Below are 13,812 nucleotides of genomic sequence, written 5' to 3' on the forward strand. Positions count from 1 at the left end.
TGGCCTCTGCCCCTCCCCTCCCAAAGGTCACCTTTGATGGAAATGAGCTCCAGGGCCGCACTAGGCCAGGCTCCAAAGCAAAATATCTGGTCCAAAAGGAGGAGCTTAAATCCACTGTAGGCTGGTCAGTGTCCCCCCACATTGTGCGGGTGACACCAGGCCAAGACCACAAAGGGATAGGCATCACAGGTAGAACCCAGGCCTCATAACAGCAAGTGTACAGCTCACTGGAATATGCTGGGAGACTGTGGGGTAGAGTGGTTTGGAGCTTGCTTCACAGAGTAGGGGATATATCCAAGACACCAAGACTCCAAGTGGTAAAGAAAGAAGTCAGCACTCTTTCTGATCATTTCCAACAACTGAAGCTATGGAAGAAGACATCTGTGATTCTCTCAAATTCTGGAAGCTATTCTGAAACCCCTTTCCTCAAATGGACCCCCCCTCCCCAAAATCCACCAAAGGAGCCCATCCCCACCATCCCACTACCTATGGAGTCCCCAGCAACTATGCCTGATATATTAATTCTTCCAGGAGAAATTAACATTGTGTCAGGAATCTTTGCCCATCTCAGTTTTAAGTGGCTTTGAATGCTAAGTCCCTTTAAAAATTTGATACTTTAATTGGTTTTTCACAAAATCAACTCCAAAGAAATCAGTAGGGTACACATTACTCCATTTAAAAAAAAAAACAATGATAAAACAGCAGTTATTTCTCATCTTCTGGAAAAAAAATAATTAACATTCTCTCAGAAGGTATTCTTTAAAGAATAAAGAAAATTAAAATGGCTAAATGAACATATTCAAATCCTGGGAAGAAAAAAAGCTAACCTAAGAGATTAAATATCTAGCTAGTGTAATGGTTTATAAACGAATTTAGTATACTATAAATATTATGGGACCTCTGCTATCACCATAGGAACTCTGCTTTCTACTTAAGAAAATAGCAATAAGTTAGAATGACAGATTAAATAAATTCTCTAAACAATCTTAGAAATACAACTCTTTTTGTAATGATACAATTTGAACAAATTGCCATTTACAGCTGAATATTTATTTTAGCCAAGGCAAAGCAGGCTGAAAGGTAAAATGACCTAGATTAACAGAGTTTATTCTACATTAAAGAACTTTAGGTTAATAGGCCCATGAAGGTTTTTTCCTCAAGCCACATAATTATTTTAACCAAAGTACACATAAAACCATGATTTCATATCCCTTAAAAAAATATTATCTGACTACTAAATTAATTCTTCCTTGTTCAGTAAGTTTCTATTGAGATCTTTTGTAGATTAATCTTGTAATTCTTGCTTTTTATTTCTTCCTGTCCTCCTAATATCCCTTAAACAGAAATGAAGAACACATTTCTTGGCTTATGGAAAAATGAATGTCAGTTTCACCTACAAACTGGCCTAGGACTAATGAAATATACAAGCGGGAAAGAGATCCATGGTACAAATAGATGTTTCATATTCTGATATTATCTGATTACCATAGTATGTAAAGATACTTGATAAAATGCAAAAGTAAACAAAGTACATTCAATTATTTCCTGGGGTCAGTGGAAAATACATTGGATCAGAGCCAGTAAACTCTGTAGATTTTGTTCTTTGTTCTCCTCTGTAACAGGAACTATATGACCATAGACAAACAGATTAACCATGGTAGATCTTATCTTCCTCATCTGTAAAATTAGGAAGCTGAACCAGATGACCTCTAGAGATATCTTTCACCTCCAAAGCAGTATGATTTCATTTCCATGTCACAAATTTCTACCAACCCAGAGAATTCATGGTACTTTCCACAAAGGCGTGTAATGATTCAAATTAACCATTTAAAAGTTTCTGACAAACTCAAATTTTAAAATTATATCTTTTTTAACACACCCTGCCACCCTAACAAGAAAAACGTGTTAACTCTGAGCCAGGTGACCTTAAGCGAGTCACTTGACTTCTCTGGTCTTCAGTTTCCTCATCAAAACAGAAATTTAAACAAACAAATAAATAAACAAACCCAAAACCCCACTATCCCTGTCTGTCTGACTACATTTTTCCAGAGGCTCATGCAAGATGTTTTTTGGAAAGAATTTTATAACACCGTCAAGTGCAACATTTCATTATTTCACCTGGGCCTCCTTCCTCTGAGCATTCAAAGCAGGACCCTTAACCTGTTGACAATATTTTTGCTACCAAGATGCACGTGTGTATCTTATTCCAGGAACACACATTTTACATTAAGATGCACACCTGTATAAGCACTAAGATGCACAATTTTCAAAGAGGACCAATTGGAGCGTCTTACATGAAGCACCAAAATTTCCCTCCTATATTCGTTTTCTTTTTTCTTGATAGGTTATTATCCATTCACTTATGAAAGTTAAACAATTAGAAAATATTAGAGTATATAAAGAACAAATCATATTCCCTTTTCACGTATTTCCTTCCAACATTTTTCTTACACACAGGTTATTTCTTACACAATTGTGACGTACATACTTCCACATACTATTTCTTTTTCACCCAACATTAAAATTTTCCCCTGTTATAAGTCCTCCATAAGGATCACTTTTAAGAGTTGTATGATATTCCTTTAGGCTGCCCTCATAAGTCACAAAAGTTTGTACTTACTGGGTTACTGTGCGCCAGGCCCTATTCTAAGTGCTTTATATGCATCTTCTCACTTAATCAACCCAAACATCTATGGGATGAGTGCTATTATGATGTCCATTCTTGGGGTGAAGAGACTGAGAAAGCAGAGCTTTCTCTGAAGAGCTGGGTTTAGAACCTCCTGAGCTCAAGTTCTTATCCACTATATCCTACTGCTACTCCTCACAGAACTACCCCCTATTAACAGAAACTTGGTTATACCACAGTATTTTCTAAGTTCTAGAATTCAGAGACTAAACATCTGATATTTAACTTAGTCCTGAAAGAAGACCATACTGTACTGTAGCATCTGTAATACCATAAAACGTTTTCATCAACAAAATAGTGCTTATGCTTTTTTAAAAAGTGAACAATCTGTATATACTGTTCATAATTTTTTAATTTATCATGGTAAACAACTTTCCTTAGAACATTTCTATATCCACATGACAGAACGTGTATTTTCTGTATGAAAATACAGTATGTGAATCTCTAAGTACACAGAGTTTGAGAATAAACTTCTTGTGGTCAGTGGAGATGGTGGGCAGTTCAATGACATCTGCTTTCAGATTCACTTTCAGACTAATATTCAACAAATGTTAATCTATAATAAATAAATGGGCACATCTCCCACACATGCACTGACCCAGCCAGCCTCCCTAAGTAGACATACCCAAGCACTATCTTGATTGTATTTATTCCTGCCAACTTCAAAGAAAGCGGGGGGCAGGGAGATGCCAACAAACAATTTGGCATTACAGAGCTCTGATCAGGTAGTAAGTCTCCTTGCCAACAATTTGCTGATAAGAATTTAAGCAGTCCATTAGAGAAAAAGAAAAAGTGACAGAGATGTAAAAGAAACAGAAAAAACTTCACCATCTAAGTACTTCTTAATGATTTGCAAAACTCATGCTTCAAGCGATAGAAAAGCACTTCCAGGTTTTTATTATTTGTATTTTTGTTTTATTTTGTTTTCTTCTCAGATGAGTTACTAGATACCTAACATAAGAATTAGATCACTGTGTTCTTTTACACACTGGAGTTCAACAGATTTGGTGAAAAGAAACTGTCCTAAAAAAGGAAATGAATATTACTTGTATTAAAATGCGTAGCTGCTCTCAAAAGCTATGCAAAGATCACACAGATTTACTGACAACTTGCTTTTTCTAAACTAAAGCAGACAAAGGGCCAGCCTCAAAGTGATGCATTCTTATGTACATGAACATCATCAAATCTATCAGGTTGCAATGAGAAACTAATGATATAATGGATCCTGTGCGTTAGGAAAGTTAATCTGGCAGAGAGAGATAGGCTAGACTGAAGTAAATAGAAATGGGTGCAGGGAAGAGAAATTAGGGGCAGTGGGGAATCAAAAAAAGATTTAAAAATAAAACGTGTCAGATGTAGAGACTTCAGGAGTCTTTCATTCATCAAAAAAAAATCTAGTATCTTGTAATAACCTATAATGGAGAAGAATCTGAAAAAGAATATATATATGTATATAACTGAATTACTTTGCTGTGCACCTGAAACTAACACAACATTGTAAATCAACTATATTTCAATAAAATTTTAAAATATATATATATATAGAGAGAGCCCCTGCTAAGTGCCAGGTACTGGGGAAACCATGGTGAACCAACAGTCCAGTGAGGGAAACAGATGCGAAACAAATGTACATACACATCAATATGTAAATTGTGGGGCTTCCCTGGTGATGCAGTGGTTAAGAATCCACCTGCCAATGCAGGGGACACAGGTTCGAGCCCTGGTCCGGGAAGATCCCATGCGCCACAACTACTGAGCCTGTGCTCTAGAGCCTGCGAGCCACAACTACTGAGCCTGCATGCTGCAACTACTGAAGCCCACACGCCTAGACCCCATGCTCGGTAACAAGAGAAGCCACCGCAATGAGAAGCCCGTGCACCGCAACGAAGAGTAGCCCCCACTTGCTGCAACCAGAGAAAGCCCGAGTGCAGCAACGAAGACCCAATGCAGCCAAAAAAAAAAGAACCCACCACATTCAAGACAGTGGCTGTCCCATCAACCCGGGTACCAGAATGTGGACAATGTGGTCCCCAGCCACCCTCAATGGAGAGGCAGCGTGAGGGAGAAATAAGGAGGAATTAGAGATTTCAGAGTTGGTGACCATGCAACGATGACTCTCACTACAGAAAACAAGTATGCAAAAACGACGGCTGCTTTGAGATGAAAAGTGACTGTTTATGTTTCATAGATGCTAAACTTAAGGGACTGGTAGGACAGCCAAGTACACATCAGGCAAGTTAGCAGAAAAGCAGGTCTGAGCTGGGGGGAAAAATCAAAACTGAGATAATGATTCAGAAATTGCAATGAAGGTATGCAGCTCGCTGCAGAGTGCAGGGAAGAGATTAAATGTTATGGAGCCAAAGGTGGCAATGGGACTCTTTCGGAAGGGTGGAGTGAAGCAAGGGAACAGAGGAATGGGAGAACCAGAGAAGGGGAGAGGGGTGCTGCGTGGTAACAAATGCTGCAGAAGACAAGTTGAAGGGGTGAGGACGGAGAGGCTACCCCACACTAAAGGCAGAAGCCAGGCTGCAGGGGCACAACCCAAGGTCACATAGTGGTTAGTATTAAAGTGGTAACAGAACCCAGGCCCCCAAACTTAACCGCAGGCCTCACTGCCTCCCAACACTATAATGGAAGAATTTTCTCAAGTCATTATTCTTCTAAAACTAAACTTAATGGCATCATAAACAATCCAACCCCACAATTCATTTACACTACTGTTAAGACCTTTAGATAGTTTGCAGTTGGTCAGTATTTTCCATTTTCTGCCTTGAACCGTCATCACTGTGACTTCAGACACTGTCCTTTATGTACGTTTCAGTTTAGTCCTTAGGGGGAATTCCTATAATTTTAAGTACTGAGCCAAAGAACGGAAGCATGTTAAAGTTCTTGATACATACAGCCCAGCTCAAAAAGTTATACCATGCATGTTACAAAACCCAGGTGACACAATTCTCATAAAATGCCACACGAATGGGGCCCCTGGAATTGTGGGATGAGGAAGCCCTGCAAACAAAAGTGCCCGGCTCACCCCATCCGTGCAAAACCTTTTCTATCTCTGCATATTTGCAAATTTATCAAGCAAAATGGCACCTTGTTGTAATTAATGTTTCTTTGTTAGCAAGGCTGAACATGTTTTTCTTCTGTTCTTTATTGGCTAACTGTATTCCTTTCTTTGAGGAATTACCTATTAATGTCCTTGCCCATTTTTCTTCTGGAGTATTTTTCTTTTTTTAATTGATTTGTAAGAACTCTCAATATATTTTTTTAAACTTAACACTATGACAGAGATATAGATATATAGAGAAGACAAATACTGTTCCTAAGCTTACTATTTGACTTTTAAATGTATGGTACTTGTAACATACAGAACAGAGGTTTGAGTTTGCATGGGGAGGCAGAAGGCAGAGTGGTGAGTAGCAACACATGGTCTGAAGCCACGGTGCCCAGGTTCAAGACACAGATCCCCCACTTATAGGCTTGTGACCTTGAGGTGACTTGACCTCCCTAACACATATCCTAGGACACAGTAAGTGCTTAATAAATGCTGGCTCCAGATATATTTAGTTAAGACAAGCAATCTTTTATTATCATAATACAAGCTTACCTTTATTAAGCACTTAGTATTAAGGATCTTTACATATATTAAATTATTTAATCTTTATTTTAAGAATGCCCTAAGATAATAATACCTAACAATCCCAATCCTCAGATGAGCAAACTGAGGCTTAGGTGAAGAAACCTGATCAAAGTCCTCAGCTCATCAATGGCAAGGTCCCGGTTCACCTCCCAAGCCCAGGCCAAACTGCTATTTTCCTTTACTTTCATGCTTTAAAAAAATTCCTCTCCACCCTTACATGATTATTCACCCATGTTTTACGCCGTTTCTTTGATTTATTTTACATGTGACTCTTACATTTAGTTATCACTTATTTCAGTGACACAAGTCCCCTACATACGAACGAGTTCCATTCCAAGAGTGTGTTCTTAAGTCCAATTTGTTCGTAAGTCCAACAAAGTTAGCTTAGGTCACAAACTAACACAATCGGCTATATAGTACTGTACTGTAACAGGCTTATAATAGTTTTCACACAAAAAATAAAACATTTTTAATCTTACAGTACAGTACCTTGAAAAGTACAGTAGTACAGTACAACAGCTGGGCTACAGGGGCATGTTCACATCTTTGAAACTTCACAACTTGAAGGTTCGTATGTAGGGGACTTACTGTATAAAGTGGGACCCCAATACTTTTTTTGCAATATCATTTACTCAACGGTGTACCCACCATGTTTGACAACTGCTCACATGCACCGTAAAGGTTGACACACACAAAGGCCTGTTTTCTGTTCTGGGTCACAGGCTTCTCTTTGGGTCCTTAGGCTTGTGTGACACAAAACCGTCGTATTATTTACCCCCAAGATTACACTGAGGGGAAGATCTCTCTAAGAAGCATTTATGATGTGTTCTCAGCCAGTCATTGAAATTGTTCCCCAAATTAGCAACTGTAGTTCTCAAAGCTTCTCTCCCTTCCTTCTAAAACTTACCCCTCTCTGTCCAAGCTGCTTTGCTCCTTCTTTGCCTAGCCGGGCATTTTAAGCATGTGCTCAATCTCTATCTCTCATTATTTTCTGGAGAAAAGTCTCCCTTACCATTACATCTTCCAGGTCCAGTTCAATTCTTCACAAACCCTTTCCCAAGTATATCAGTTCTCTGCTATTTCATCTTCACGTGTCATCTGAACCAGGCGTTTGAACCTTTATGTGTGCTCCTGCGTGCTGCTATCTTTTTGTTGAAGAGTGACCTGTGCACCTGTCTAGACCATAAACCCTTCAGGGCAAGGGCCTGCTCCAACACAGCAGCAGGTCCTCAGCACCCAGCAAAAAGTCCTAGCACAGAGCAGGCCCTCAACAAATGTGGATGAAGGTTTCACAATTCCGTTCTTCCCTTTTCAAATTCAAGGCGTTACTGATGTCCTCCTGTCTCCCAATATTCAAATGGACCAGAAACCAAAGAAGTAGAACCTGTTGTTGATTATCTAGTTGGAGATGGGCCTCCACCCTGCTTCCTGTATTCTGGGACATTTCTGTTGTTAGGACTCTACCAGAGGGTGGAGAAAGACAGTGAGGTGAAGCTCAGGCCAGTTCAGTTACCGATTTACTATCCTATCTGATTTAAAATTACAGCCAAAATGAGGTTTTACGTTACCTGAGGATTTCAAAGAACACCACCCCTCGGGTCTCAGGTTACCTCAGATCATACTGGAAATCTCGTGTTGACTGAACTGGGAGGGCGAGAAGGGCCTCGAGTATGCACTCCGGGAGATTATCACCCCACACCTCTGTCCATCATCCTCCAGTTACACAAAGGAAAATTTAGTGACAGCCTGACTCGGTTTCATTTCGTTTCATACTGCAGGCTCTCCGATGGCTGTGCAATGGTGTCACCAGCAGGGGCTTGATGTCAAAGGAGAGCCTGAAGCTGAGCATGCTGAGATAAGATCGGCAAGGAAGCCGGCAGCCAGATGACTTGGGCATCAATACCCAAGCGCAATCGAGCCAGCAAACCCATGCAAAGCGCCCTGTCCCAATATTTACACAAACCTTTCAGAAAAAGAATATTTTTAGGCCTTGGGTGGTATACTCCGTTAGATCTAGGTCATTATGATGCTATCTTTAATGCATCTGAAAGGCCCAATCGCAAGTCAACCCTGATCGGGGAATTATTTCTAGTTTTTCTCCTGAGCTTGCGTATATTTTGAACGTGCTGCCCTCCTGCCTATTCTCAATCATGGGCAGCTAATTCTGGAATTGGGAGGATTCTTCTTTCATTACCCAAAACCATAAATTACATTTCCTACAGTTAAGAATATGACTAGTAGTACCTCTGCTACTCTTATAAAAGCATCTTAGAATCGAATCCTGTTGGTAAGGAAAGGGACTCCAGAACAATCTAGTACAGCTCCTCATTTAACAGGAGCCCTGAGGTTCAGAGAAGTTAAGTGACAGCCCAGGGTGACTTAAGTAGCTGGCAGAATATCAGCTGGGCACCATCTAAGAGCTTTACCTCTATGGCTCATATAATCCTCCCAACAACCATATAAAGTGAGTATGATTACCATCTCTACAGATGAGAAAACCAAGGCACACCAAGGCTGTTATACGCCTAAGACTGCACAGCTGGTAAGGGGTAGAGGTGGAATTACAACCCAGGTGCTCTGACTTCAGAGCCCACACTCTGCACTACTAAACCTCTAGGATTAAAACTCAGGACTCCTGACGCCAGGGAGGGTTCACTCCGTCATTAATAATTCTAAGGCTCATGAAAGAGTAAACCACATTTGAAAAAGCCAGCAAAACTTGTTAGGATCCTGATTAGAACAAACTACCATTAAAAGATGTTTCTTAGGCAATCTGGGAAATCTGAATAGTATGTCAACAGATTATTGCAAACTTTAACATAATGGCATTGTAGTAAGAAAACATCCTTATTTTTAATAATACACACTGGGTATTATATAGGGGTGAAATGATGGGAGGCATGGCACTCACAATCACACCAAAAAACGAGGGGGAAAGGGGATAGTTAAAGCAAGTTTAGCAAAATCTTGATAATTACTGAATCTGGGTGATGGATTATGAAGGTTCGTGATGCTATTCTCTCTGCTCTTTTGTATTTTTTTCAAGGTTTTCAAACAAATTAATACACTATCAGGCCCACACACCGGAGCTTATGAAAAATGAACCTAACAAACAACAACAAATTTATGAGTACACCTTACTTCTACACTTTAAAGCTTGTTTTTTAAATGGCAGCCTTTATTACCCACTGAACTATTTAATTCTGTTGTTTCTGATCTCACTAAAAGCCACTCATCAATACTAGAAACATGAGAAGAGCTAGTTAAAGCCATACCCTGTTCGTTTTTCTTTTAGTCCATCTACAGAATTGCTACGTTAGTCAGCTAGTTAAGAGGTATTTACTGTGTGTTTACTATGCTGTAGGCATTGTATTAGCGCTGACCCAAGCTGTCAAAAACAGAGGAGAGTACTACTTCCATCCAAGCATGGATCGGTGGACCATGGGATTCCAAACCCCGGCTTGGTTGCTGCTCTGCCTTCTGCAGGGATCAGGGGTACCTTCTTGGATGCTCCTAGAACAAAGCCGAGACAGGTGCACCTGCTGTGGCTTCATGGCAGACACTGGGGAGCAGCAAGAAACAGCAGGCGGTGGCAGAATACCTGGCAGGAGGTGAGGGGGGTGAGGTGGATGGGTCGTTTTTAGTAACTGTAAGCTATTGCAAATTCCTCCATCTGCAATGCAGAATCACTGCAGTGTATTTCCCATTCAGCGGGGGAGCCTTTCAAAGGCCCGAGGAGGCCCACCTACTTTCCAGGATTTTGTGTTTGCTTCATCACAAGTTTCATCAGACAAGTGATCACAGACAGACAACACTAAGGGCTGAGACACCAGCCAAACGTCTGGCTGTTCATGCTTAAGGGTGAATAGGGAAAACAGATGTACTATTAACGTGTCATGAGGTGGAGCACAGCAGCAGTATGTCGCACATGGGAATGGACACTACTAGGGCACTAGCAGTAGGCCAGCCTCCAACAGGAAGGGCTGTGGAATTCAAGGACTGTGGCACATGAGTAACGAGCAGTGTTGTGCTCAACCTAATGGCTTATCAAACTAGTACCTCCTTTCCAGTCCGGGTCTGTCCGCACTTTGGAAATCATGATTTTAGTTACTCTTCTTTTGCCTCAAATCTCTAATGAGGACAGTGCCCCCAGCTAAAAGAACGAAGTTTCCTTCCAGAACAAACAAGATGCCACAGATGTTTGCGGGCTGTCTCCTTAACATACACACACTGGCGAAAGTCAGGAAGATACAGGATATACCACTGAGGCCAAAGCAACTGAAGTTACGGACGAGATCCCAGGTTTTGGTCTGCTCTCAACTCCTGCTCTACTGAACTTCAGTAAAAAGAGACAATTAAAATCCCTGATTACTAAACAAACTGGAGTTTGAGGAATCTAGAGGGAGTTGTCAGAGCAACTGAGAGAAAAATCAAACTGCGCAGACTAGCTATGGAAATCAGGGAAGCTTCGTCTCCGATCTCCACAACCAGCATTCACGTCATTCCGTCTCTGACCAGAAAGGGCATCTATCTGCCAGCGAAAAGATGAGCCAGGCCCTGTGTTAAGGGACCCAGCACTCCACCCCAACGATAACCCACACGAAGCCCAGAGAATCACTTCCAAGGCCCATCTTCTTGGATCGTTCCAACAAACACAAGTCACCCACCCACAAACAAGCCCCTTTCAAGAAAACAAATGCCAGCGCCAGCGCAAGGAGCTGCTCAAAGTTTCCAGCTCCCCAGGACAGCACAATGCTGCTCTTCCGCACCTTCCAAGTGATGGGGTGTACTGCGTTTCCAAATACAGCAGGACCAGCCCTGGCAGTGGAAAAGTTGATTCAAAACTTCATCTTCCTCACACCCAGAGGCCTATTCTCAAAAGACTTTCTGCTACGACCAGATTAATCACCGGTCTGCTTGCTCCAAATCCCCAAACTTCGTAGTAATTTGCACCCAGGCCGAAGCCACGGGGGATTCCTATCAAGACCCTTAACCCTTGATAAGAGGCGGCCAAATCTCAGGATGCCGGCCAGGGGGATGGAGTGGAGGGGAGAATGCGGAACCCCTTCCCTTCTGGAGCTTAGCCCACCCAAAGGGTCCGCAGGGCCATATCCCACCCTGGGTTGCGGACTGGAAAAGGAAGTCCCCACCTCCACTCCCCTGCGCCCCTTCAGGCCACAGGTGCCAAGCCCCTCCAGAATAAGGGAGGACAAGGGGAATGTGGGAGGGAGGGAGAGGAAAAGGAGAGAGTAATTTCCCAGTCGGCAAAGGGACGTAAAGTTCGGGGGGAGGGGGGAGGAGGGAGATTGCGATCTCATTCCCAGGAAATTTCCCCGGAGGAAAGGGGCCGCAGTGGGGAGAGGACCCCCTAGACGTAGGGTGGGGGTCTGGGAGCTGCTGCCTTTCCAGGACCTTCCCTTCTCCCCTGTATAACACCCCCATCCTTCACCACCTCTTAATCCTGCAGACCCAGTAGGGTCGGCGGCTCCGCCTCCGCCCCGCCGACTTAGAGGAGCGTGAAGGAGGTGGCCGCCCGCCCGCCCGCCTCCCTCCCTCCCTCCGTGGTCCCGCACTCACCAGGAGCACCGAGCCGCGCACCACCTCCGACACGCTCTGCCGCAGCTCGGCCGCCGTGCCCGGCTTACTCAGCGCCCGGGTGAACTTCCGAGTCTCCGCCGAGGAGAGGAGCAGCGGCGGCTGCGACATCCTCGCCACCAGCGCCGCCGCCGAGCCTGCTCCGGCAGTCCGGCCGGGCCGCGCCGCCGCCAGGTGCGCCCTCGGCGCTCGGCCCGGCCCGCCCGCGGCCCCAGGCGCCGCCGCCCGCTCCCCCCGCCGCTCGCCGCGCGTCCGGGCGGCGCAGCCCGAGCCACGCCCTCCGCTCGGTGTCACGCCCCGAGCCACCCCCCTAGGCTCCCGCGGTCCCCCGCACTCCGAGCGGCGCCGGGGCTCGCTAGGGGCAACTGTGCTTGTGGCCGCGGCGGCGGCTCCCCCATGCCACCAGCCTCCCTCGGCGCCCGTTCGCCGGGCCGCCTCTTCGGGGCGGGGTGTCCGGCGCAGCGCGGGGCGGGGCGGGGCGGGGCGGGCGGAGGAGGGGCCGGCACGGCAGGACAGCGGGCCCTGCAGGTCGGGCGGCGGGTGCCTTACGGCGCGTGAGGCGGGCAGCGGGACGCTGGCAGCGCGCTGGCCCGGACCCCTGGCGGGGCAGGTAGGGACCCCGGGGAGGCGCCTCCTCCCCGGTCCGACTGTTCCCCAGGCCGCACGTCCGAAGACCCGGGGCGAGGGCCGCGCAAGCCGCCGGGAGGGCGCGCGACCCGGCGCCCTCCCGGGTCGCCAAGTCCTCGGAGCCGATGCCTATACACTGGGACCGTGGGTTCCTTGCCCGCGGAGTCCCAGCATCTTGGGGACTCCGCGGTCACCGGCAGGGTCGGGGTTCGGTAGCACCACGCCCACCCCCCCCGAGGCTGCTGAAGGGACGGAGGTTTCAGGAAGGTGACACTCGAAAAGCACAGAGCCGTTCGGAAGCCCGGGCCGTGCGGAGCGGGACGGAGCGCCCCTGCCCGGGACCCGGCGCGGAGCACCGCGCGCACTCGTGGCGGCGCTTCTCCGCCTCAAAGCACTATTCCGCCCCCAGAGGCGTCGCGCGAGCGGTGGAAGCCTCTGGAGCCGAAGGGAGGGTCCGGGATGAGTCACGCAGACCCTGGCCCGCAAGGACGAGCTGCTGAGTCACCATCAAAACTTCTGAGCCTGGCCCAGCTCCTCTGTACACTGAGGACAATAACCTGCAAGGGGCTGAGGAGACACGACGTGCCCATCTGCCGCGCCTCCGCGGCCGGGTGGGACCGCTGGGCGCGGAGCCCGGGAAACCCAGAAGCGCCGGCCTGCGGGCCCAACATGACCCGGGAGCTGGCGGCTGCTAGCGACAGCCACGACTCTGAGGAACTTCTTCCTCACACCGCCTTTCCGCCTTCCCCATCCCTAACGGGCCCCACCTCTCCTTTTCTCCTCTTTTCTGAGGAAACTCAGGGCAGCCTAACTCTGACCTCGCCGCGGAGAGGGCGCGCGGGGAGAGAAGAATTTGCGTAGCACCCGTGGCGCATGCTCCGTGGTTTGGGCGGGGAGACTGCCTTAAGGGTGGGTCTGCTGATTGGTCGGCGTGTGCAGGCCGCGCCCACCGCCTGCTGATAGACAGCTCCTTACCTGCGCCCGAGGTGGCACTGTGGACCCCGCCTTCAGGGGAATCTCCCGTGCCTGTAGTACCCAAGTGCACTGAGGCCTCCTAGGAGACGTCAGCTCCGAAGGAGGCCGCCCGTGGCGTCCCACTCTGCCAGAAAGTCAAATACCGGAATCTTAAAGTGGGAAAACTACCAATCTAGTGTAGAAAGCAAAACACCACCGTTCAGGACTTAATGGGCAGGTCTGGCCCATATTAAGCGTGGAGTTTAGGCATGCAGTCAGTACTCAATAAATGCTTGCTGGATTGGATTGT

At 46.1% G+C, this 13,812-nt stretch overlaps 1 protein-coding gene across 7 annotated transcripts in view; it reads right to left on the minus strand.

Moving 5' to 3' along the window:
- DOCK9 (dedicator of cytokinesis 9) overlaps positions 1–12,132 on the minus strand; it is a 277,528-nt gene extending 265,396 nt beyond the window's left edge. For 6 of the 7 annotated variants that reach the window (XM_081214647.1, XM_081214645.1, XM_081214646.1 and 3 more), the window contains exon 1: positions 11,904–12,131. In XM_081214647.1, coding sequence (XP_081070773.1) covers positions 11,904–12,032 — 129 coding nt within the window. In that variant the 5' untranslated portion in view covers positions 12,033–12,131. Of the gene's footprint in view, positions 1–11,903 lie in introns of all 7 variants that reach the window. The other variant, XM_081214643.1, reaches the window with a different exon arrangement.
- Between the last annotated feature and the right edge of the window lie 1,680 nt (positions 12,133–13,812).

This window comes from Mesoplodon bidens (assembly GCF_964165515.1).
Source record: "Mesoplodon bidens genome assembly, chromosome: 17".
Lineage (NCBI taxonomy): Eukaryota > Metazoa > Chordata > Mammalia > Artiodactyla > Ziphiidae > Mesoplodon > Mesoplodon bidens.